The sequence below is a fragment of the Petromyzon marinus genome, unplaced genomic scaffold (assembly GCF_048934315.1).
Source record: "Petromyzon marinus isolate PM22_M1 ecotype Great Lakes invasive population unplaced genomic scaffold, UKy_Petmar_22M1.pri1.0 PM_Scaffold_162, whole genome shotgun sequence".
Taxonomy (NCBI): Eukaryota; Metazoa; Chordata; class Hyperoartia; order Petromyzontiformes; family Petromyzontidae; genus Petromyzon; species Petromyzon marinus.
Window position 1 is genome coordinate 36,263 of NW_027423127.1, and position 26,184 is coordinate 62,446.

Below are 26,184 nucleotides of genomic sequence, written 5' to 3' on the forward strand. Positions count from 1 at the left end.
GCCTTGACAAAGGAATTAGCATAAAAATTAGCATTTAATTGGCGGACTTAGCATGATGAACGGTGTAGAGGGGGTGAACATGTGCAGACCGGCGAGGGGGGGAGGTGTGAAAAGGGAAGAAAAGGGAAGCTGCGAAAGTTTGGGGTACCACTTGAAAAAATACTGTACCATTGAAAATTAGTTTAATATTTGGTTCGATTTAGAACATCTTTCCAATGGTTGCTTAATTTGAAACCATCTTCTCGGTTGAAATTGTGTCTGTTTGTAAATCTGAATTGCCTCGTGAACAAATCTCTGATAAAAACCCGTGGGTTTGCAAAGAACCTTGGTATCGGAGAAAATTATATCGTGATGACCCACAGTGTTGTAACAGTGATCAGCTACGGCAGAAGAATTCGTTCTGCTGTGTTTTAAATCTGATTTGTGCTCGCGAATTCGGTCAGAGACATGTCGCTTCATCTCTGCGATATAGCAATAACCGCAGGTACAACTCAATTTGTAAACCCCGGGGTACTGTAAGTCAGGAATGACATCCTTCACGGATGGGATCCGATCACGTATTTTGTGTACTTATTGAACCGGAACTGGATCTTGTGTTTGTTTAGAATTTTGGAAATCTTTTTAGTAACGCCTGCTATATATGGTAGTGTGATGGTTTTGATCGGAGTATCAAGTGGTTGTTTCTGTATGGAGGGAGAAACAGCTTGGCGGATGGTATGGTCAGAGTATCCGTTCCTCTTGAGGGCCAGATGTACATGTTTTAATTCACTGGCGAGGTGGTGTTGGTCCGAAATGCAATGAGCCATGTGGTATAACGTTTTGATGAAATAATTATTTTGAGTCGGGTGGTGGTGGGAATCAGGTTTCTTGTAGGAATCTGTGTGGGTGGGTTTCCTGTAAACAGAATGCCCCAATGAGCCATCAGGTCTCCTCTCAAACACAACATCCAAGAATGGTTGCTTGCCATCTTTCTCCACTTCCATGGTGAATTTGATGGCAGGGCGTCTGGAATTAATGTGGTCTAGGAAAAGGTTCAAAGCTGGGAGGCCATGTGGCCAAATGACGAAAGTGTCGTCTACATATCTCTTCCACAGGGAAGGTTTGAGGATGCCGTCCAATTCAAATATCTCCATGAAAACATTGGGTATCACTGGCGACAAGGGGGAACCCATGGGGGTACCCTCATTTTGTTTGTAAAAGGTGTCATTCCAAGTAAAGTAAGTGTTGGAAAGCGACAGGCGAGGTACCATGCACCAAAAAGCCTTCCAAACGAGCTAAAAAGTTGATATAAAGCTTCCGTGAGTGCAGGGATTCATATTCTTGGTTCTTTCAGTAAAGTCATGTAGAAAGGAAACATTAAAATAATAAAAAAATAAAATGACAATATTTTTATTGTTTCCCTTCTACGTGACTTTACTGAAAGAACCAAGAATGAGCTAGAAAGTGTTTTCTTAGCCCGTGCTCCTTAGGCAATTGTGCAGTCTGGCTTGTCTCCATGCATGCTGTCCAGGATTGTCCTAAGCCTGTGCTCTTGCAAAATTAATGGTGCTATCTCCGGCTTGTCTTGATGCAGGCTGCTCTGCAGTTTACACTCAGCCCGTGCTGCCAAACTTCATTGTTTGGTTGCTGTTGAGAGCCGCAGCTCCTCCTTTTGTTTTTCACGCCACAACGCTGCCACTTTTTGTTTGGGAGGTTTTTTTAGTCATTTTTTGTAAACAAAATGGCCATCGAGTCTTTAGCGCCACAGAACCTCCCGTCAACACCAAGCAACCGTTTGTATTGCTCGAGGCAACCACGCATGTGCAGATTGTTGTATATATAGGTGTTATGAAAATTGATGAAAATAATGAAAATTAAATGAAATTTGAGATTTGCATAATTTATCCGAAATTATGTTAATCAATGTAATTATGCACATAAATTATGCTGATTCGAGAGATAATCGTATTAATTTATGCGAGTGGGTGTGGTTATAATAATGCAGGTCGTTATGGATTATAAGGTCGAGCCTCGGTGACGAGGATTGTGTTATGAATTGGAATAACGCAATTAATCGTATGCAGTGACGCAGGCGTTGGGAGCGTGAATGAGAGAGAGTCGATTCGACTCTGCTCTTTAATTCCGTATTATCGATAAGGATACGATTACTCTCGATTGAACATTACGAATTATGTGTGTTATGGATTATGTGTGGTGATAGTGTGCTTATGATAGGTCCCCAGTATTCAGATCTCATACGCAGAACAATATTAAGCAGAATTTCAGGAAGAATCACATACAAACCTTCTGCTTTGATCAATTTTATTTTCTAGCTAACTTTAATTTTTGGATAATATGAAAACTCAATCTCGGGATGTTGGAATTTCAACACAGCGTTAACATGATACCATCACGATTGCGTTGTTTCACCTCGATAGCGGCACCTGTGGTTAATTCCCGACGCGTAACGCAATCGATCGGTTGTTGAGAGAGAAATTAAAAACAAGCGAACTATTCTATCAAAACCTTAACCTTATAATATGCAAACTCGTATTCTTGAATGATTACAAAACACGGCACTCGGTCTTTGATTCGTATCCAATCCTTAACACATTCTGATATGCGAAATTTTTATGCTTGAAATCGTCAGTACAGTACCACGGCGATGTTCGTTCATTGATTCATCAAGGAGTATGCAATTAAAGCGTTCGACTGAAATAATTCTGATTGCCTCATCAACGTAACTCAATGGGTTGCGATGTTTTTCGTTATCAGCTAATAGTTGACGCAGTTATCATAAGTCTTGTATGTTTAATGGGAGGGTTGTTGATTTCTTGCGTTGAGCAAACGCCTAGGTTGATTCCCTTGTCAAAAAAAATGTTTGTTCGTTCTGTAGCGGTGGGGGAGTGAGGAGGGAGTGTGGGGGAGGGGCATACGAACGAATGCCAGTTTCTGTCCACCGCTGGCTGGATGAGTCAGCACGACGCTCGCCGTCGTTGCGCCGATGGGTGTTGAGTGCGGGGCCGCTTCCCTCTCAGCCCTGGTGACGCGAAGTTGCGCGCTGTAGCACGCTGGTGGCACGCTGTTGGCACGCGCTGGTGCTGGTGGCACGCTGGTGGCGCGCTGGTGGCGCGCTGTTGGCGCGCGCTCCCTCTCCTTGAAGATGCGCGAACGCGCCCGTGCTGATTCGCTGACAGCAGTTTCCTCCACTGCTGGATGAGCTGCGCCGGTGCGCGCTCTTTCCGCTGCTGTAGTATCTGACGCTGCGCTCGCGGGCGACAGGTCAAGTTTTTCTTCTGCTGAGTGAGCCGAGTCGCACGCGCTCTCTTTGTTGAGGTTGTTGTCGGCTCTCTGACAGCAGGTTTCCTCCACTGCTGTATGACTCAAGTCGCACGCGCTTGGTCACTGGTTTGCTGAAGTTGTTGGCGGCTGCTCGTGCTTTTCCGCTGCTGGTTGAGCCACGTTGCACGTGCTTTCTTTGTGGAGATGCTCGAGCGCTCTCAGCGCTGATTCTTTGTTGGCGGCTGGCCAAGCTTTTTCTTCAGTTGAGTGAGTTGAGTCGCACGTGCTCTCTGTTGAAGTGCGCGAATGCGCCCGTGCTGGTTCGCTGACAGCAGGTTTCCTCCACTGCTGTATGACTCACTTTTGTTGATACATCGCGACTCAGCGATCCCGCTACTCAGCGAGGCTCGGAGCCAGCCGCTCCATGCGACTGCTCGTCCTGTGGACGTCTTGACTCGCTGATCTGTCTTGACTCTTGACTTAACTTCACTGACTTTTGAAAATGCGGCTGACCGTTATATTCAAAGACAATTATCTCTGCGCAGTGGAAAAGGTGGGGCAGGGTCTGTGTGTGCGAGTTCGTGTGTGTACAGATGGCTCCTGCAATAACGATCTGTTTGCCCTGGCGTGAAATTCCTCTCTTGCGCTCTTCGGGAGAGACAAAGGTGGTCGGGGTTGCTTGGGATATTGTTTAAACTCTTTCGTAAGTTTGCCCGTTTGCCTCATTCCTTCACGAAAACCTTTGATGTGACTGTATTTTGTCTCCAAGCTTTGTTTTAACAGTCAAAGTATTAAAGGTGAAAATCATTTGCTAGCGAATTAATTATTGGATAATAATTCACTGATGTATCTGGTGGCCTGGTCTTAATTGGAGTGAGCGCGAGTACCGTTAACTTTAGCTTATTCTTGTTATTGCATTTTAAATTTTAACCGTTGTTTAAAAAAAATGGTTTAACCCGTGGGCGTCCTCATTTCTGGTTTGCGGAAGGCTTCCCTCTGCGTGACCTCCCTTAGGGCACAACAAACGCTTGTTCATCTGGAGATCTTCGCAGATAGCTGCTAACATCCTCGCCTCGAGAGTTTTATTATTTTTTTATTTATTAATGGCCTGTTTATGACTGACATCTGATTTTTCGTGTGCCTGGCTTACGGGTTTTATTATTTTTTTTCGTTTGTTAAAAAAATATGTATATAACGGTAAATATTATTGTTAATATCAATTTTGGAAAAGGCTCATATACACCAAGATGCATCCTGTGGCTCAGTTCTCATTAAAATAATCATACATTGTAGTTTGATGTATTTAGTTCATCTTGGACCAAGGATACAAACAAATAGCGAGTTCATTCGGGGGCTTTAGTTTGTTGGCTTTGTAAACCCAATAGTTTGTTTAAAGCGTCAAAATGGAAGACAATCATGTTCATTAGGCAAAGAGGGTGTGTGTATATGGGTGCCATTAGGCATTTATATTGCAAACGTTCAGTTCAGGACAACGTTATTTTATACCATGATATTTCAGGTTATAGGTCAAGAAGTTGTGGTTCGTGTATTTTCTAATATTACCAGGTAGGACTTGGCAGGAAATTACCGATGAAAATAGAGTACTGGTTCATTCGTCATCATGTCAGTTATTATGCAAGATTGAGCAAGGCCAGGAGAAATGGTATTTTCAGGTTGTCCGTCCTTCATACAGTGCGAGGGCGTTTAGGAGAAACGCCGTTCAGGTTTACTTTTCAGGAAGGGAGGCCATGTCCAGGGAGATGGACAAATGATTTCCAGGCCGTGTTTGATGCAGCGGCCTTCATAACAGCGGAGTTTTCCAGGCAGATGGTTTAACACAGTTCAGGCAGTTGTAGACATGAGAATCCTGGCTATCAGCATTTGTGGTGGCCATGCACAAGGAATTAACCATTGAGGAACCGAGTTGAGGCAGCGTTTCTCCAGCAATCACCCTAATGTAGCTAGAGACGGACGCGTCGCCACTGCATCAGCACCCAGGGGTCTGAAGCACCAAGCCACGCGTGCACAAGGCCACAAAGAATGTCTAGTCAAGCCTCCATAGCATGGTGGGGTGGTTGTCTTTTCCAGGGGAAAAGCACTTTTGACAATGTGGACAGATGCTTTGTAATGCCACAACCTAACCTTTAATTAAAGCTAGTTAAAGTTAGCATGCCATTTCTCTCCCCTTGCCCCACATGCTTGATGTACCTTTGATATAGTTTGTGTGATAGAAATCTCTATAACATGTCCACATTTGCACGTTTTAGGGGAGAACGATTCAATAATTAATGAAATACATCTGGATTCAGATTATTTAAGCATGGCAAGGTGCTCTTGTTTGAAGAAGGCAATGGCCTAAACGTTGGTACAAGTTGCCGCTATTGAGGGACTTGGCCAAATGCGGCACTAATTCTGCACACATACAATCCTTGTGAAAGGTCAGAACAGCAGTAGCGAATTTCAGCATTTTATTTTGACCACAATGGTCAGCAAGACATGCAAGTTCCAGCAAATCACAATTAGTCGTCATCAATAGCCACTGCCGTGGAGCGCCACAGCCCGGCTCCTACGCCTCCTGACGGCAATGGCAGCAGACAGGAGAGCAACGACGGCTGTGGCAATGACGAGGAGAAAGGACAGAGTCCCAGCCGAGGCCCACGATGAGGAGGGAGCCTCCAGCAACAGCAGAACAGCATCGTTAACAGGAGCTTCTTCAAAGAGCACGGGGCCCTGCAGCGACACCACGTGCTTGCCTACCACGCTGGAAGTGTCAGAGACGGTGTTGCGCTCTGGAACAAAAACAGAAATTGGTTGATGACCACTGGCCCATACAAAAGGACGCCATATGCTTCAGGTCAAGTTCCTCAAATGAGTAGGTCATTAATGGCATGCCACGGCTTGTCGAGAACTAGTCTGCAAAGTCACAGCTAATGTGATCTAAATAGGAACGATAACATAGCAACATTATCCCAAACATGAAAACCCCTTTGTCCTCTTGACAAATCGCTACTCTGCGAGTCGTTGCTGGGTAAATAAGCGCTAGATATTTAATAGAGGTCACGGTGGTACTCACTGTAGCGCCTGGTCTGCCCACACTGACGATTGCACTCGGTGACAAAGTTGGGGCTGGAGCTGTCGCACACCACGATAGAGCAGTGTAGATAAACCTGTGGCAGACAGAATGCATCGCGCCAGTATGTAAAGGGTCCCATGTTTTAGGTAGTCCTTCTGGCTGTCCAATTGTACAAAGTACACGTCATAGTCTGGGTTTGTTCAGTAAAGTCACGTAGAAGGGAAATAATAGAAGTAAAATAAAGTTACGTTTCGATTGCACCACAAGCAATTAGGTGTGAAATCAGTAAGAATTTTGAAAAAAGCGTCAGTTTTAGCCAAACTTTCTTGCTGTTGTTTTCAGACCGATTGCTTGTGTTGCAATCGAAACGTCGTGAGAATTTGTTTTATTTTTATTATTCCCCTTCTACGCGAATTTACTGAAATAACATCGAATATGCATCCCTGCAGTTATGAAAAGCTTTAAAAAACCGAAATTAAAAGTACACTTCATCCAGGGGCAGAGCCAGGGGTGACATTCTGCGTATAAGTGTACGACACTCGGTCTGGCGTACTCCGTGCAACTGCATTGTCAGAGTGTCACCAACCGATGGCGTCTAGTTCAGCCGACTGATCATTCTTGAAACTATGTTGAATGTCACCCCGGCCTGAAATCCTGGCTCCGCCCCTGACTTCATCCCTCCATGGGGACCTGGTTTCTAATGGATGGAAAGAATCGGGCACTCACGAGGTCACGGGTGGTGCTGCGGTCAGAGTTCATGAAGGCGAAGGCCTGGAGCGCGAGGCGCTTGTAGTGAGAAGGCAGCGGCAGGTCAGCAACACCAGGGAAGGACACACTGCAACAAGGAGACTGCACGGGGCAGCTGCACAAGAAACAGTGCCGTTAAACCATCAAGTCCAAGCGAGTGTCATGCATCGGATTGAATGCACGCATCTTTATTTAAAATCTGCACGCGAGGATGAAGACCAGCTTTAAAGTCAGGACGTGCTCACGACCAGCAAGGCAGCCCAAATGGCAATATCAGTGCACCATGTCCGATGCAACCATCACTGCATGTGGTCGGCCTTGTACAAACCACCATCTTTGGGAGGCAGATGGTGGCTGTGTTAACATCCCGAACATCAACCCAAGGAGCATTGTGGGCATCGACATTTGGGGATGGCACTGTAATCTTGTTTAAAACGACACCAGTAATTGGTCACCATTACACGAACTGTTGTCATTGAAAAAGGGCCGTAATTAGCACAACTCTGCTTACGTGGGGGAAACAGCTAACCAATGCCTTGAACGAGGTTGCCTCTGCAGGCCCTGCTGTGGCAGTGAGAGAGGGTTTAGAGAGCACTACCCCGCCCCCAGCCTTACCCATCCGCCACAAGCTTCCACTGCGTGGGGTCGGCGTCATCTGCCGTGGGCGTGGCCCAGCAGTCCTTCAGGAAGAGTGCCAGCGTGGGGTCAGAGCGGTGCAGCAGTGACGCCTGCACGTAGAGCGGCGTGCCCAGAAGCGTCACCAGCGGGTACTGCCAGGGCTGTACGGCATGGTGTAGGAGTTGTCTGGCAGCATGCGGAGACGGTTCACAAGGCATGTGGATTAGTGGTGTAAAAGGTCATGTTTACAGCACATGGACAAGGCAAAAGCACAAAGCCCTCTAAAACGTGTGCATAACTTTGAATTGTGACTCGGGCACACATTATCGCAACATTTTCCTGGTATAGAAAGTGGTTAACATTTCATTTGTATTTTCAGAATAAATTCTGTCACCCTCACCTCCGATTAGCATGGTTGGCTACATGCTGTGTATACAACAGCATCTCTCAACGTCTGTAGATGTTTTAAAGGGGCACGTGGTTTCACACGGAAGTGGTGGGAATCGGGTGGCAACAGATGGCCAAGCTCCAAGTCCCATTTTTAGCCAATTGGTAACTAATTAAGCTATTGAAAAGCATTCGAACAAACAAAGGTGACCTGGACAAATGAGGCCAAGAAAGCAGTCCAATTTTCTTTCAAAGTTCCCTCAAGGAGACCATTTTGGTTGATGGGTTGTGGTAAAGACGCATTTGGTAGCGCTATGGCAATTAAGGGAATCGTCATCCCTTTCAATGTCGGCCCCACACTAACAAAATGGTTTCAGCTGGTAGCTGCTAGATTTAAAACCTCAGCAGAAATTAGCATTTAAAGTTGCACGTCGTACCATGGAGAATGTGCAAGGCGTTCTAGTTCACGTGTGGCTATGAACTCTGTTGGCAGGTTCACAATACTCTGGCAGCACAGCATGTCATCCGTTTGTTGCAGTGGTTTGCAATTAAAGCAGCCCTGCCGATGCATCCAAAAATCTCATGCAGCCTGCAATCGGTGGACATTAAACCAGCGTTGAGCTCCATCTCAGCACTGGATAAAATAAGCTCGAGCCAGAGCTAATATGGAGAATACGAACCCAAGTCTTCCCTGGGTAGAGCAACATCAGAACCCGTGTTCCCTAACGTGGCATTTGTTTGCTCCGAGGTGAGTGGTGTGGGAGAGGGCAGCACTCACCAGTGAAGACCTGGAGCAGCAGGGAGAGGGGTCCAGTGGCAGTGGCTGGAGGTGGTGGTGGGAGAGTGCTCACCTGCACTCCAAGCTGCAGGTCTCCACTTCCAAGGAAGCGGCATTGAAGAACCATCCTGGTAAACAGACACCACCCGCCAAAGGCATGCACCACGCCCTCACGGCAGAAAGATTGCAGGGCGTATTGCAGACGTACCAGTGAAGGGACCCACCTTGGTTAACACCCTGTTTACATTAGCCATTAACCACATTTCTACTATTTCGGGAGACGATAAAGATCCTGTGACAAAGACAAGATGACCTTGCGCGTTGAATGTCCCAATTTGAAAATTAAATTGTGCAATATGGAAGCTCAGATTGGTCATGGTACTGCAAATATTTAATGTCGCAGGGACAGTGGCGGGGGTGGGTCTCCTCTGCAAGACTCGTGCTTGACCCTCATGAGCAGAGCACTTGCTGAGGGGTGGTGGCAGTGCTTACTTGTATGTGGACGACTTGGTGATTGCGACGTTTCCATCGACGCAGAGCTCCCGATCGGAGGCCAACAGTAACTCGTACACGAGCTCCTGCCCACTCCACTGGACACACCAAAACGATAATTCCACCGAGTGATCAAGCATAAGAATAATAACTGGCCAAGAGTCGAGATGGCTCAAAATTAGATATTATGATCCCCATAAATTCTGCTTTGGCACTCAATCATAGAGGGACCCTGCTGTTCTTTAGAAACTCGTGCATTATTGTGGTCTGCACATCAAGGAGTTGTGCATCGTGAAGGGTCCGCTGCAGCACTTCAAGTCCTATGCAAAGTACTTGCGACAGTATTCAGCAATAAAATAGCCATGATTGATGGCAGCATCTAACGTGAAGGGACCACATTTACCTGGTCTATCAGAGTTTGATTAACCTAAAAACGCAAAACGAGACGAACGTTGGGAGAGGTTTCGATGTTCTCCGTTAATATGCCAAAAAAAAACCACCACCGCCATGTCGATTCCCAAATAAGTGGACGCACTAGTGCAACGGAAAAGCTTGTTTGGTGAGGAACGTTTCCCAGAGCAGTTTAAAATAATTAAGGTAACACCACTCAAATGCTGGCTTGGAGCCATAGTGATCCCACCAACTATTGCCCCATCCCACAGGTGAATAGAGTCGATGGTCAGAGCGTTTGTGAAGCGGTTACTTGGCAATGTTGCTGCAACAGGCAGATCCAACCCATTGCAGTTATCTACCCAAAGTTCTAGAGAACGGGAGGTAGCTCAACTAAAGATCCCCATATTTTTGGTTCTTTCGGTGAAGCCACGTAGAAGGAACACAATAAAATACTAAGATGAAGCATTAATTTATTATTTTAGTGTTTCCCTTCTACGTGACTTTACCGAAAGAACCAAGAATATGAATCCCTGCAGTCACGAAAGCTTTAAATCAAAATTTAAAGATGCCCCAGTTCTCTACAAGATCATATATTACTGGATCACACGCGATGTTTTGACACCATTGACCGAGAGCTACTAAAATCGGGCAGCTCAAGGTTAGGTTTATCCAGTACGGCACTGGGGTGGATCGTCTCATAACTATATGGTCGATCAATTCATCAAGCTGGATGGCCATCACCTATGCCACACCTAGTTGGTGTACGACAAGGATCCATCCTCGGGACCCTCCTATTTTTAATCGTAGGTCTTTGTTTGCCAATATTATATTATCGCATGACATGGCCATCAGTATGCCGACGATACATTGCAGTGAAGTCAATATTTTTAATTACAGAGTCTCAGGAAAATCGTAGATACACTAGCAGTGCACGAAACAGATGAATCGAGAAAACTATCGGAGGTTCTGCTGGTTGGCATAGGAAAGCACATGTGGGATGATCAGGCATGGCAGTCGCCGATTCCAAGATTGTTGCCTACTCTTTTAGAGCCTTGGGCACCATACAACTCGAATAGTTCCATCGACCACCTTACGCAAAATATAGTCAGGGCTTAAAAACATTTGCATATCAGGGCTCTACACCATACTAGACCATCATTGAGTCGTCACAGCCAAGTGGCATACAGCATCGTATCGACAAAGCGTGACTATTGCAATTCTCCATCCTACAGGTCATCCGGTAGAAACATTAACAAGCTGCAAAGTGTACGAAGCGCTTTGGCACGTGTGGTCATGGGTACTGCAAAATCCAACCAAGTCCGTCCAGTGCTTGCCGAGGTGCATTGCCTTTTGGCTAATAGGTGAAGTCATTCGATTAATTTATGCTCCATTGCGATGTTCACCTGTGTCTTCCAGAAGCATGACCATCAACCAGAACTCAAATTATAATTTCTGTGCAAGAATTGATCGTTACCTCATTTGCTCAAGTCAAATCCTATGCAATAAGCAAACTATGTGCAAGCCACGATGAAGGCAAATACGGCAGCAGATAACTGCACCAGGCATAAGTCCACTCGCCCACGAGTGAACGCGTTGGGATTGTTTAACGAAAGTGTCAGAATCGACTCCCGTATCCCGGAGTCAAAGCACATTGCTTCAAAGAGCAACCTTAATGACTGCACAATTCGGAACATGCCAGTGATACTGCACATCAGCACTCCCATGCGATGCATTTAATCCCACTCCAGTTGACGTAAAGGTACGTCAATTGCTATAGAGATTTAGGAGTGCGGTGAACTGGTCGCTGGGTTTCAGCATGGTCACCGCACCACAAGTTACCCATTTAACTACATCAGGATGGGGGCAGGGCAAAGCAGAGTCCAGGAGCCCAGTACCTGCACAGTGGCACCACACGCTGCCATGGGCACGTCAAAGACTGCAAGGTCTGCAGACACCAGGACGGGACTGCACTGCGCGCCGCTACTGCCAGTCAGGTGCACGGTGCTCAGGTCCAGCGGTGGAGACGTCAGGTTCCGAGACACAGGCACCACAAAGCGCCCATCTGTGGTGCACACTGGGTGGAGCATGTTGGGAAGAAGGGTATGGGAGAGTTCAGTCAATCACGAAAGATGCCCCATGTAGCCCGTGGTGATGCAACAAGTTCAAGAAACCAGCATAGCAGGATGCTACTGTGCACCAACATAGACACTCACAGCAAGAGCCTATATTTTGATTTGAAGCTTTCGTGACTGCAGGGATTCATATTCTTGGTTCTTTCGGTTAAGTCATGTAGAAGGGAAACAAGTAAAATATATAATAAAAGACCGAAGAATAAATAGAGCCTAGTTCAGGTAGCAAATTATTAAACCTCCGTTTTGAGTCAGCTACGTACCAGCTTCACTGTAGAAGCAGCGGCGTAGAGTGGTGTCGTAGCAGCAGCCACTCTGTGCACAGACGTCCGCGCTCAGGACACTCTGCACAGCATTGCATGGGAAGTTCCTGCTCTGACCAGAGCACGTGGCGATCTCTAACAGCAGGAGCACAACAGGTGATCGTACAAAAACCCCACGTACTTAAATAAGTCATCGTTTGAGCTACGTGTCAAGTATGTGAATGAGTGTTACTTGGCACATGACCAAATTACCCAGGCAATGCACCCATTCTCGGAAGCGGAGCAGGGTTGAGTGTACAGCAAAGATAGGCAAAGACCGTGCTCACTGGATGTAAAAGGCTATGGCAGTGCTGCACAGTTTGTTGCATTGCAGGTCAGTGCCACTCAACATTTGCCAACGAGGAGCAGCGTGGTGAAGCATGGTCAAATTAACCCTCAAGACCCAGGGGCAGCACCAATCAGCAGTGCATTAGGAATACGCGTTCATATGGTGCAACTATTGCAATCAGCCATTGGGGGAAATTGCATCGGAAAATGATTCAAACAGCAAGTTGGTACAGTAAAATCCAAGGACATGAAACGCACTTGCTAGAAACGCAAAAGCACCAGGAGAGATGATCTAGGTCGATACAAAAGGCAGCCGTTGAGCCAGCAGACCCATTTTATAGCACCAAGTCATAGGTAGTGCAGTCTGTACGTCCGATTAGCAGAGTCAATGATACTCACCTCCGGCCCTCGCCGATCTTAGGTTCTCAGGGCAGTCGATGGTGAAAGCCCAGACGAGTCCATTCAGCCCCTGCCGCATCTCCTGCAGCTCCACCTGGACCTTCCTCCTGCCGTCCTGGTGAAATCAGCAGTCCTCAAATCGGAATTGGGGCCAGTACTCCAGGAAGGCTCAAACAAATCAATAGATTTAGTGTATTCTAATTGTTTGGGTCAGGCCAGGCCAACGACAAGGAAGACTCAATAGGAAACCCATCGCCACCTGCCAGCCAAACTAAGATAGGCAGACCACACGGGGGTTGCATTCCTGGGTCCGAAATCACTTTCCCAGGTTAACCGTTGTTATTGTAGAAACGGACGCTGCCCTGCTCTCTACGTGTAATACATTTTCCATATTCACCATACCACAAAACCTCCATTATTCTTGCCACAAACACCTTCACACGGGCATCACGATCCCTGGGCAGACAGCCCATTAGGTGTCAACTACACATTTGTTATTTGGTTTCACTTTCATGTTTTGTGCACTACTTGAGGTTACTTGTACATCTTTCTGGCACAAAGCTCGTATGTTGGTTAGGTCTTCCACTTACATTTTGCTGGTATACACCATCCATGTCCTAATTCGCCCTGAATGCAATACTTTTCTTACATCTACGTTGGTCTCTTAGAGGCCAGCTTGGATAGTGACCTTCTGTAGTAACAGTGCCGTTTATTCTATACCTGGAATCAAAGCAGTTTGATGCTAATCTTTGCATTGAGTAGTATTGCGAAAGCTGCATCCATTGGCAGGCGTGAATTACATAAACTGAAAGCCTGTTTTGCCGTGCTTTGTGACGTAAACAGTTAACCTTTCACATATTCCCTCTATCAAGGCGGCCACTTGGTGACATGGATGTCTAGATGGCAAATCTTTTACTGTTATGCACAGGGGGAGAACAATTATGCTAGAGATAAGACTGATGAGGCGGAGACTAAAGACAAAAAAAGAAATGCAATGAGGCAAGGCCATGAGCAAGAAGAGACTTATGAATGGTTGAGAGAGTAGTGTAGCGGCATGGCATAATACAATGAGCAAGACGACAAACCAAGGTAAACTGGTAAGACAAGGATGGCAAGACAGATGGAATTAGCATGGCATCGATTGTACGGGAATACCAGTCAAGAGAAAGAGCTTCTGTATAAACTAGAAACAAAGTAGCTACCACCGAGCGATGATCGAAATCATAACAACTTGTAGGAATAAATAGAAAGGCAATAAAACCCACCTGAAAACAAATTCCAGAGTGGATGGTAAGAGCTAAATCAAAGATTAAATCTTGGAAACAAATTTTATAAATGCACGAGCCAAGCAAAAGGAAAATACCACGGTAGGCAAAATCCAATTTGATTAAGGCCAGACAACATCGTTGGCACGTGATAGCTGAACGGTTATGGATTGCAAAACATCAAATTCGCTACTATCACATCAGCCCCAGCGGGTACTAGTATCGACGCAAGTCACAATGGTCTCCTCGTGTTCACCTCCACGCGCACGTGGCAGGCATCACCAGCAGCGGTGAAGTGGAGCCCAGCACCATCCCTCGCGATGGAGAAGCCGCACGCCCCCTGCAAAGACTCCACATCCACGGCCTCATTCCGCACCGCTGGACACAAGAACAAAGTTAGAAAAACCTGCGTTTGGATGGCTTGTACACCACAAGTTAATGTAGGCAGCGTGACTGCAAGGGCAACAAAGGATGGCGTCAGTGTCAGCTCGAGTAGGAAGTGTCCAGTCCCAGGAACGTGTCTAGGAAACAGGAACCTCAATACGCTGCTGGAATTACGGTACTCACAAAACCAGCACAACGAACTCGTATAATAGTTGCTAGTAATAAGACTGCGTGTCAGATTTGGCGACAAGATCTTCCAAGTCGTCAACCGAGGACTCATGTGGGAAATGCAGATGATGCGAGTAGAGAACAAGAGTCTGACAGGAGTCACCAGGTTCAGTTTACAACGGAAGGCACCACCTTGCATGAAATTGTCCAATTAAAGGAAAGGAGCACGCATTGCACAGGCAAGCAAAATAAGGCATTGCTTAATAAAGGATTCACCCATCTTGTAAACACATGCAGTTAGCCAATGGAAGAATACGGTTTTAATAATCGTCGTGTTGCATTAGACTAGTTGAAATGAACCCCGAAGCCAAATCATTACCATGCTTCGAATCCCAGATTCTTAAATGTTCCATTGTTCATGTGAATTACATGTCACAACGCAGAGCGAACTAAGAAACCTAAAAAGCGATAACGTATAAGAAAAAAAACTGCAGGTCAGAAGGCATCGAAAAAAGGAGTTGGGACCAAACAAGGGGCCAGAGAATCTCAGCCCCGAATCAATCAATTTCATCGTATATAGAGTCATCATACAATGGATCAATATGGTTAATTATGTCATCATGCTTGAAGTGAAAGCTCATGGACTCACTCCGTACAAAAACACGGTAATCGCTGTCAGAGGAGCTGCTCCATCCCACAGAGAAACCCAGAGTGGAGGAGAGGCATTGCTTCAGCAGACCTGGGGGAGACAGTTCAGAAGTTGACACATCAACGACACCTTATGGAAAAATAAAAATAAAAACAGCCCGTGCCAGTTGCTGGCTGGGCACAGTGCATTCATTGTTCTGTGCACACAAGTCTGTAAGGTGTTGCGTTGTTCTAATTTGGCACAAATTCCAAAAGGTCACGTGCACGATTCGACAGTATGAAGCTCACACAAGAGATCGTCAACCTGCAGCTTCGAAGCCGCAGGTTGAAACATTGCTCTTGATGTTTTGTTCGTAGACCCCCGCATTAGACTCTTGAAATTGTAGTGGAAAGTATTCACTGTAGATCCTGATATATGCAAATTATTAACGCGCGTGCACAGTTCGCCGTTACTATAATGGAAAGGAACAGGCCATGATGATTTTGCCACGTGTGTGAAACGTATAGGTCGTGTGCGGTCAAATGTTGTACAATTCACTATTTTAAGTAAAGTTGCAAGAGTTGTGCCAATCAGTCACAAGCCACATTTTTCGAAAACGTTATTATCGTTAAAAGGAACGGGCAAAGGGAGCGTTAATGTCCCCGAACAACCCCTTTCCAATGCACTGGGGGACTATTAATCATCCACGTGCCGGTCTCGTGCCCAGCAGCAGCAGTGACGTCGCGTCACGTGACTGCTGCAGCGCACAACAAATTCACCCCCCCCCCCACCTCGTCCTGGCAGCGCTCTCGTGGACAACTCATGTCGCCAGTAACAACTTCCAGTTCACCGAGAGACGCCGCCATTCTAGTCTTGCACACGGCGGTGTCTGTGCACACGAGGCGGTATTGAGAGAATGGGCGATGTGGGTGTCACGTGACTACGGCAACAGCAGCGCCCCCTTACCACTCGGCTCCCCCAGCGTCCGCGGTCCCAGCGACTGGCGAAGCCTCGCGAGGACGGAGCCCAGGCAGAGGAAGCTGTCGGGGGGGGGGGGGGGGGGGGGTGTGGAAACAAATCTTCAAGGGGGTTGGGCGGGGGGTTTCCCCTCTAGAAAAAAAAAATCTAAACTTGAAAATGAATTTCCTGCCTTAAATATAAAAATTCACTAACACATTGGATGGACTTTATATTTATTTACAATACTGTCTAATAGTGTATTGCTCTTTGCTTTGTTTTACTATTTCTTGTTTAAGTGTATGTAATAGCAGAGATTAGGGATTAATAAAGCACATACATAACCACAATCATAAACAAATCTATTTTACAGCAATATATTGGGGATACTTTCAGCATATTTGAATATTGGGGGGAGATGTGTTCCCCCAAATATATATTACAATTACGCTCTTGGCCCTCTCTTACAAACCTACACAATACTTCATTAACCAGAGCTGTTGAGACACCACTAAAACCCACCACCACTAAAACCCACCACCACTAAAACCCACCACCACTAAAACCCACCACCACTAAAACCCACCACCACTAAAACCCACCACCACTAAAACCCACCACCACTAAAACCCACCACCACTAAAACCCACCACCACTAAAACCCACCACCACTAAAACCCACCACCACTAAAACCCACCACCACTAAAACCCACCACCACTAAAACCCACCACCACTACAACCCACCACCACTACAACCCACCACCACTACAACCCACCACCACTACAACCCACCACCACTACAACCCACCACCACTACAACCCACCACCACTACAACCCACCACCACTACAACCCACCACCACTACAACCCACCACCACTACAACCCACCACCACTACAACCCACCACCACTACAACCCACCACCACTACAACCCACCACCACTACAACCCACCACCACTACAACCCACCACCACTACAACCCACCACCACTACAACCCACCACCACTAAAACCCACCACCACTAAAACCCACCACCACTAAAACCCACCACCACTAAAACCCACCACCACTAAAACCCACCACCACTAAAACCCACCACCACTAAAACCCACCACCACTAAAACCCACCACCACTAAAACCCACCACCACTAAAACCCACCACCACTAAAACCCACCACCACGCTCCTCCGGCCTCCTCACCTGGTCAGGAGCAGTAGAAGAACTCGCAGGTTTGCCATCGTTAAATAAATCGGCTGCGTCGCCTTCCATCGCCCACGGCACCCCCTTTTATATGGAGAGCCCTCAGCGATCCCGATCCAGATTAGATCAGATCCACCCACGCATTGTCTCATCAGCGAGATTTTATCAGAGCAGATCCACCCACGCATTGTCTCATCAGCGAGATTTTATCAGTGCAGATCCACTCACTCATTGTCTCATCAGCGAGATTTTATCAGAGCAGATCCACTCACGCATTGTCTCATCGGCGAGATTTTTATCAGAGCAGATCCACTCACTTATTGTCTCATCGGTAGAGGTTTGCTCGATGTCGGCACAAGTGCATGGGTGGGAGCTGCACCGCAATCACGCTGCACGTACACAGGAGGCGTTAATTGGCACATTACTGAAACCGAATGAGCCCGCGCGCAGATAAAAGCCCCGAGTCGGGACGAGAGGTGCATTGGCTCTGCTGGTGTCGTGCTAAGTCTCGGTTTTTGTTGTCCTTGCGATGGAGACCCCGAGGGCTTTGTTCGCGGTCTTGGGGTTGTTATGTCTTGCCTCTGGTAAGTGGAGTTTGGTTGAAACATGCATTTTCAATCTTTTTTTTGTCGTTCTATGCAACTACCGTGTTGCCTGGTGAGAACACCATAATATACCCGTACTAACGATGGGTTTGCTAATGTTGCGTGGTGGTTGATTCACTGTTCTATATACCTGAACACCAATTTGCGTCCCAGTAATGTTAACATTGGCTACAAGTGTGGGCTTTGCCCTAATTCAGCCCGTACTGATCTGTATGGTCAAACTGACGACAGCAGTGTGCAAGACTTGATCCAATAGTGGATTGCCAAAACGTATTCTTAACCTGTCTTAACGCGTGTATTAAGTTACTGAGGTGCTACTGGAGAATTCGAACCCAAGTATTCGCAGCTCCGTGTGGATGATTGTGACTGCGAGTTTCTGAGACTTTCTACGGCTTCACTGACCACCTGTGTCACTGTTTGGGTAACTCTCGCGCCTCGTCCCGTGTGGCACCGCCAGCTGTAGTGGCCACCTCCGCCACGGTGAGTGTGGTGTGTGACGAGGCGACGCTCACGCTGACCGTGAGCAGGGACCTGTTCGGCACGGGTCACCTGGCCCAGGCGAGTGACCTGTCCCTGGGGGTGCCAGCCTGCCCCGTCACTGGGAGCGACGCCCTTGCTGGGACGGTGACCTTCCTCTACGCACTGGAAAGCTGTGGCAGTAGCCTCCAGGTAACTGGCTGCTAATGCTGTAACATAATCTTCGCAATCCAACTGCTTTATTTTTTAGCCGAGTGTAGATGCATAAGAACTACAATTCCGCATTCGATTCGAGCCAGACTTCTTCAATAACAGCGGGGTGTATTGCTGTTGAAGTCCCCTTGGTATTTGTATATCGGTCATTGCATTATTATGTTAAGGTCTGTTCTGGATGACCAGTCGTAAATTTGAACGTTTTTCTTCTCCAATAATACATCAGGATTCTGCATCTGCATTGGTTTGTGTGGATGTGGTTTATATGGTGGACATGAGCTAGGTAAATTATTTAAACCGAGGAACTGCTGCATTGGGTCTTTCACCAAGGTGTTTGAGCTTTTTTTTTTTCAATTCCACTAGTATCCCACTGGGTAATAAACCCCATGTCTTCCTCCCGTCTTAGATGAGTGCAGAGCTGCTGTCTTACGAGAACTACCTCTACTACCGCCCCACGTCCAACACGGGCATTATCCGCACAAACTACGTCGCCGTGCCGGTCGTTTGCCGCTATCCCAGGCGAGTTGACCAGCAGTCTCTTGTTGACATTTGCTTCATTTTTGAAGTCCAGCTAAACTGCTTGTAGTTCTACCACTGGCTATAAAAATTACGTTCCGTTTCGTGTGCTTTAGCTTTGCGAGGCCTGAATTGCAATAAAGCCAAAATGACAGCGATTTAATCCACGCATGGAAAGTCTCCCTGTACTGTGTCGTGGAGGTTTTTGGTGCCAACTTTACTGATGGGTTCACATCAAGCGGCTGTATTATGGCCTGCCTCAAACATCCTGCCTTACAAATGTCCACGTCTGAAGTGGTTCATGCATTGCATACTGTGTGAACCACGGTCCTCTTAATTGTACTCCATTGGATAGCATTCAATGCACCAAGTCTCATACTTACTCTTATTTGGTCCTCGTCGGTTGTAAGTCTTGCACTTTGCGATGTTAAATATACTCTGAAAATATGGTTCTGTATATATTTGCTTGTCTATTATTTGCAAGATGTTAACGGCATTGCAATAATAATCTGGTCACAATTTGTGCTGTTGAGAATCGCCAACCTCTGCTCATTGTAGCGAATCTGTGCCTGATCTCCTCGCTGCAGGAAGGGGAACGTGTCCAGCAATGCTATCAAACCCACATGGATCCCCTTCAGCAGCGCCAAGGTTATGCAGCAGCAGCTGAGCTTCAAGCTGAGGCTCATGACTGGTCAGTGGTGTGAGGACATTGATTGCCTATTATGTACATGGCTGCTACCAGGATGGTTTAGTCTAAACTGCCATTCAAGATGTTTACTTGGTATTTAAGAATACGCCAGATGTATAACCGAGGTTCTTAAACTTTATATCATGTTTAAGAATAGGTTTTCCCCATGTTTCTGACAACAAAACAGATGTAAAGATGTTAAAACGCCAAATTGAAGCCTTTTACAAGCAATCGTGTCTGCATGATTCCTTCTGACCACACATTTTGTGGTTAATGCAGACACATCATTCCTTGCAAAAGGTTTCAGTTTGGTGTTTCAACATCTTAACACCTGTTGCCAAAAAATGGAAACCTATTCTCATATTTTGGTACTGGCAAAAGGTCCCATGATTTTTCTGGGATTCTTCCACAAGCAGTGGCGTGAGCAAGCACTTTCCGAGCTGCGCTTTGAGTCTGCACTCGGCCTTGGTAATTGTGTTTTGATGTTGTCTAATTGTTTGTTTTTATGAAGACGACTGGAGTGTGGCGCGACCTTCCACCGTATACCAGCTGGGCCAGACTCTGAATGTCGAGGCGAGCGTGCAGACGGTGAACCACGTTCCACTCAGGATCTTCGTGGTCAGCTGCTTTGCAACACCGGTTCCAGACAGGAACTCTCCCCTCAGCTACCAAATAATTTCTAACTCTGGGTGAGATTTCTCTCTCCTAATCCTGTCTGAATGTTTATGCTCCTTGTCGTAAAGGTGGCATTCCACTGCTTGAGCATATAACAGAGCCTGACCTTGGAATGCCGCTGAATCACGCTCTGATGGTTAAACCTGCCCAGGTGCATGGTGAATGCTTTTGTCATGTGGTGTCGGTCACACTACTGATGAGAGATGTGGTCAATGTGTGCCATTGGTGACTGCTTTGGTTTGTTTGGGTGGGAGGAGCCCCTTGCCCCTTAAGAAGTGGGCTTGGCGCACCCTCAATGCATCATTATATAGTAGAAGAGGCGTACGACATCTCCTAGCGCTGGCTTTCTGCTAGCCTGCCCTATGTAAAGCCACATGTCATACGTCTACGGTGTCTGTGCAGGTGTCTGGTGGATGGCAAAGTCTCGTATTATGCGCGCCTTACTTCTGGCTTCCTGCTCCGGCAAAGCGACAACGTCCTTCGCTTCTTCATAGATGCCTTCCACTTCCTTGCGACGTTGACCAACAATGGCGATCAGGTGATCTACTGTAATGCATGCTTCTACAGACACCACCTTTAGCCACGTAGTAGGCAGTGTGGTTGAGTGAGAAACTCTCTTCCTCTTCTCGGTCCAGGTTTTTGTCTTCTGCCAGCTGAAGGTTGCAGATGTTGCAACATCTCCAACAGCTGTCAATAAAGCTTGCACCTACAGCCCCTCGGCTGCATACAGGTTGGTCTTCTTCCTTGCATTGCCCAGAAATTTGTTTTTCAGTGTCTTCCATCCAATAGCTTAATCCATGCCTTGCATGTGTGCTTAACTAAAATCCCTGAGACCAAACTTCGGTTTCTACCTGCAATTGGTATTATAACAATTATTGTGCAGTCCCACGGGACTGCTCTTGTTAAGATGTATTCAGGTGGTTATTGGTCGAAGCCTGCATACGACGTCTGTAATTGGTTTGAGCTCATTTTGAAAAATCTCTGCCTGGTAGCCAGACTTCAAGTCTCACTCGTGGCTAATGTCAGGAGCATCAACTGAGCCGCGCCTTCGTAGATTTTTCTCAAGCTGATCACTAGGGCTGGCCACAGACTGCCCCTTGATGCTACAAATACTTGCAATACTTTTCTTTGAAGGCTCTGACTTTACAGGTCGGGTGATGTCATACAGTTAAACAAAACTACGCCCAGAGTTGTATTCCTGGCCACGGCTCCCATCGAGTGCGGTTTTCTCGCCATCAGTCTGGTCGAGTGGTGCTGGCCAAATGGTACACCACTGTACGTTGCTTGCCCTAAACGTTTGCTCAATCGGCACTTTCCTTAAATGTGAACGGATACGCGTGAGCATTGCCTGTGCCACTACAGACGACATTTGTGTGCAATGCAGGTGGGTCTCTGCTGATGGCTCGGACTCGGTGTGCAGCTGCTGCGAGTCCACGTGCCCCAGTGGAAGAAGGCGCAGGGATGTGGCAGCAGTGACTGGTGAGTACAGCCGTCGTAATCGGCCATTTAGTCATGTACAGAAGACCCTTGAATATCAAGGGTGTTACGTTCTAGGAAATTGTCAGAAAATCCAAACTGCGACATTCACCATGTAAACCTTACCTAAATAATGGTGTTGGGTATGTGGCAATCAAAAATGGATGCATCACGATTGAAATAAGTACTGTCATATGGCAAGTAAACTAAATAGCCACTGTATCCTTGTAGACGCGATCTTTGCTGTAGTCTGCTCGGGTTTCCGAGTCCACGCGCTCGTGGTGAATAATTACCTGCTGCGCTGCTGGTCCTCTGAGTAGCAGCTGGCATGCACAACTACCCTTGGTGGCACCTGGGCTTCAGGAGGGTTCCTGCCGCGGTCAGCTGCTCGTCACAGCTCCTCGCTCAATTCTCAAACTTCTAACATGTATTTGACCACCACCTTAGTTTCTCGCAACTCTAACTTGGTGCAATACAACTTATGGCAGTCTGCAACTCAAAACATCACGATGAATGTAAAATTAAACTTTGAGTGATACTGTCAAAGCCGAACTCGGCACTTGGCAACACATTCGCCCGTCTTCTGCAAGACTCTCAATCCTTGGTTGATTTTGCGGGCCATACACGGGATCTTGCCGTTGGCAGACTGATTTGCTAGTTTCGCTTTTTAATTATATCCGAAATTCTCCCACCTCGGCTCGTCTTCTCACAGATTGGATTTCCATTTTTCGGCCAGCCATTGTGACCGTTCGGTGTGTCTTCGATTTTTTTTTAGTAATTTCCTAAAGCACAAAGGCCTGGCATTTCCCCCCCCCCCCCCCCCCCCATTCCTCCAGCCATCTGTGGAAACGTATGCTTTAAATTGCCCAAAAATAATTATATTTTCACAACTTTCAGCAGCAATTAGTCTGTGGGGGAGGCAGGGGGGGGGGGGGGGGGTGACTCACCATTTCTGTGCCTCAGCGCTACATCCCCATTAAATCATGATGTAGGCAGAATCGCTTCTTTGGGACAATGTATATGCAGTAATGCATTTAATGATACCTGGTAATATGGGCTACAAAAGATCAAGCTCTTAAGCCTAGGCATTCGCCACATTCCAAATGTGGTCCACTCACTCAGGACCGTCGTATGCGGTGGAAGATGTGATGCTGGGCCCCATCGTGATTGCCAAGCCCTTCTCAAATGGTGCCGAGCCAAGCAGCCCTGCAAAACGGCAGCAGCCACGGGTTTCTACATCTGCAACCCACGGTAAAGCTGCCCGATTCTTTCTTGGCGCATTTTGTCCCGTCTCAGGGTAAAAGCTTATTTTCCGTACTTTGATACTGGCAAAACAGTCCCATGATGTATCCGCTCACCCAGGGATAAAAATGCTCCGATGCATGGATTATCTGTGTACTGTTCACCGTTTGACGTTTTCTGGTTTTACTCGGACTAGGCCATAAAGAAGGTTGTCTCTGGTGTAGACCAATCCGTTTCATAGACGATATCTATATAAAAGGCGCATGTTCACTAAAAGTACGTGTGGTTAATACAGACTTGATTCCTTGTGAAAGGAATATATCAACACTTGTTTTATTGCCGGAAAGGAGAACCTCTTTTCGTTCGAGCTGATTAAATTAAGGCTAAACCAGGACGTCCATGAGGCAATGACTCTGGTTGACCTCTTGGATTAGCAGTCTGTAATACTTAATCTCTATACAGAACTTTATGCAATTTGGAAGGTCTGTTTCTTTCTCCGTTTTTGAAAAGGCTGACATCCAACTACAACCCCTTCCCCAAAAACTAGTTGAAAAGGTAAAAAACACGGATATTGTAGCAGTGCCCTAAAGCTATGCCCAACAGACATTGCAATGATCCTCCTTAAATGTACTTTGGTCGTCAGATGTAAATATGTTTTAAGATGGCAAGATGTTTTAACAGACCGAATACTATTTGATTGTTTTTAATAACATAAGATGTGTGACATGCTGAACTAAGCCCATCCACCAGTGTTAAATGGCAAACCTTGGTGAGTGATGTGACCATTTTTGAACAATACACCTTGACCAAATACTTGGATGGGTCAAATGCCCCACAACCTCTGGCATGTGGAAACCCTAGCTTAACAGCTCCGCAGTTGCCCACCAGCCCTTTCTCTCAATTGTTTTACAGGTGCTGCTCCCGTCCTTGGTCTGGGAGTGGCTGCGCTGGTGATGGCTGTCGCGGCAAGCGCCACGGTGGCTTTGTTTGTTTCGAAGAGGCGTCACGTGACTCCTTCAAAGGGATTGAAAACGAACTTGTGATCTTCCTTTGCTTAACCTATGACAATAAAACTCTGGTGCATTACTTTTCTGGCCTTGTGGGGTCTTTGCTTGGTGTTGCGAGCAGTTCGTGTAACTACATCATACCCCAGTTCATGAGGGCGAGTATGGAAACGATTAGGTGGTCTCCAATTCATGCGTGCCAGGACTAGTGGAATGTACCTAATATAGGCAAATATTTTTTGACTTACCCAATTGTCCTAACTGGCAGGAATTCTTTGGCATGTACAATGGAGCAGTTGAACAATGTCATGAAAAAATGCATTTCTATGCCACTGTAATCTGCCATTAAAATGGACCCAGAAGTTCACAACCGTGGCAGTAATTGAGCATTGTTAGTTCATTACAAAAATGGGCAATGTGTAAGATGCAAAAACAGTAGTATTTAATTCTATATTCCAAGCTTTCGTGACTGCTAGGATCCATACTCCTTGGTTCTATTGGGTGAAGTCACGTAGGTGAAAATAAAATAACAAAAAATCACGACGTTTTGGCCACAACACAAGCGGCCTTCATCAGGTGAAGGGACGAGACTGTCTGGAGGACAGAGCTGGAGTGAGAGAAGCCACGCTTGGATCACGACCTTTAAGCTGTGTGAGATGAAAACAAAGCGCCTTGACAAAGGAATTGGCATATAATTTAGCATTGAAATGGCTCATTAAAATAGCTAAGTTAAAGTATACACATCCGCAGAGGTACCCCTTGACAAAGGAATAGGCATAGAATTTAGCATTGAAATAGCTGAGTGATTAGCTTATAACTGGTCACAGAAATAGCTATGTTAAAGTCAGAACATATACATTCACCGAGGCACCTAGTACTAATCAAACAGGAGAAATTAGCAAAACACAACCATGCTCAGACAGCGGACCTTTAAACTGTGTGTGAGCAAACAAGGTGTTCTGACGAAGAAATTAACGTAAAAATGAGCATTTGATTGGCAGATTTTTAGGAAAGCGGTAGTGTACGTGCCGGTGGACTTGTCGTTTGGCGCTGGGGGGAGGGGGAGTTTACTTATTGATGGTGTGAAAAGGGAATTTATAAGAGCTGCGAAAGTTTGGGGTACCACTACTTGAAAAAACACGGGTGTGATGAACAGCACGCCCCTCTCACCAGCACGGGTGTGATGAATAGTAGGCCTCTCTCACCAGCACGGGTATGCTGAACAGCAGGCCCCTCTCGCCAGCACGGGTGTGATGAACAGCAGGCCCCTCTCACCAGCACGGGTGTGTTGAACAGCAGGCCCCTCTCACCAGCACGGGTGTGTTGAACAGCAGGCCCCTCTCACCAGCACGGGTGTGCTGAACAGCAGGCCACTCTCACCAGCACGGGTGTGCTGAACAGCAGGCCCCTCTCACCAACACGGGTGTGATGAACAGTAGGCCTCTCTCACCAGCATGGGAGTGAACAGCAGGCCCCTCTCACCAACACGGGTGTGATGAACAGCACGCCCCTCTCACCAGCACGGGTGTGATGAATAGTAGGCCTCTCTCACCAGCACGGGTATGCTGAACAGCAGGCCCCTCTCACCAGCACGGGTGTGATGAACAGCAGGCCCCTCTCACCAGCACGGGTGTGTTGAACAGCAGGCCCCTCTCACCAGCACGGGTGTGTTGAACTGCAGGCCCCTCTCACCAGCACGGGTGTGTTGAACAGCAGGCCCCTCTCACAAGCACGGGTGTGCTGAACAGTAGGCCCCTCTCACCAGCACGGGTGTGTTGAACAGCAGGCCCCTCTCACCAGCACGGGTGTGCTGAAC

General features: G+C 46.8%; 2 protein-coding genes across 2 annotated transcripts; one reads left to right on the forward strand and one right to left on the reverse strand.

The window, feature by feature from the left end:
- Positions 1-7,772: 7,772 nt before the first annotated feature.
- LOC142922759 (zona pellucida sperm-binding protein 4-like) lies at positions 7,773-17,570 on the reverse strand. The gene is made up of 10 exons (XM_076063606.1): positions 17,473-17,570; positions 16,279-16,352; positions 15,334-15,423; positions 14,389-14,510; positions 12,868-12,982; positions 12,142-12,276; positions 11,645-11,823; positions 9,357-9,454; positions 8,865-8,992; positions 7,773-7,885 (listed from the first exon to the last, which is right to left on the reverse strand). Exons 1-10 carry the CDS (start codon positions 17,508-17,510, stop codon positions 7,839-7,841), a joined length of 1,026 nt encoding a protein of 341 aa, XP_075919721.1. The 5' UTR covers positions 17,511-17,570; the 3' UTR covers positions 7,773-7,838.
- Positions 17,571-17,935: 365 nt separating this feature from the next.
- LOC142922758 (zona pellucida sperm-binding protein 3-like) lies at positions 17,936-24,450 on the forward strand. The gene is made up of 10 exons (XM_076063605.1): positions 17,936-18,056; positions 18,535-18,746; positions 19,174-19,290; positions 19,875-19,974; positions 20,483-20,660; positions 21,049-21,184; positions 21,282-21,376; positions 22,031-22,125; positions 23,245-23,373; positions 24,277-24,450. Exons 1-10 carry the CDS (start codon positions 18,002-18,004, stop codon positions 24,405-24,407), a joined length of 1,248 nt encoding a protein of 415 aa, XP_075919720.1. The 5' UTR covers positions 17,936-18,001; the 3' UTR covers positions 24,408-24,450.
- The last annotated feature ends 1,734 nt before the right edge of the window (positions 24,451-26,184 follow it).

Excerpts from the sequence above, each read along its gene's own strand:
- LOC142922759 (XM_076063606.1), bottom strand. The coding sequence starts at position 17,510 with ATGGCAAACCTGCGAGTTCTTCTACTGCTCCTGACCAG. Across the intron at positions 15,424-16,278 it reads GACGCTGGGGGAGCCGAGTG|GTCTGCTGAAGCAATGCCTC; the intron begins GTAAGGGGGCGC and ends TGTCTCCCCCAG. Across the intron at positions 7,886-8,864 it reads GCTGCTCCAGGTCTTCACTG|ACAACTCCTACACCATGCCG; the intron begins GTGAGTGCTGCC and ends GCATGCTGCCAG.
- LOC142922758 (XM_076063605.1), top strand. The coding sequence starts at position 18,002 with ATGGAGACCCCGAGGGCTTTGTTCGCGGTCTTGGGGTTGTTATGTCTT. Across the intron at positions 21,377-22,030 it reads AGCCCCTCGGCTGCATACAG|GTGGGTCTCTGCTGATGGCT; the intron begins GTTGGTCTTCTT and ends TGTGCAATGCAG. Across the intron at positions 23,374-24,276 it reads TTCTACATCTGCAACCCACG|GTGCTGCTCCCGTCCTTGGT; the intron begins GTAAAGCTGCCC and ends ATTGTTTTACAG.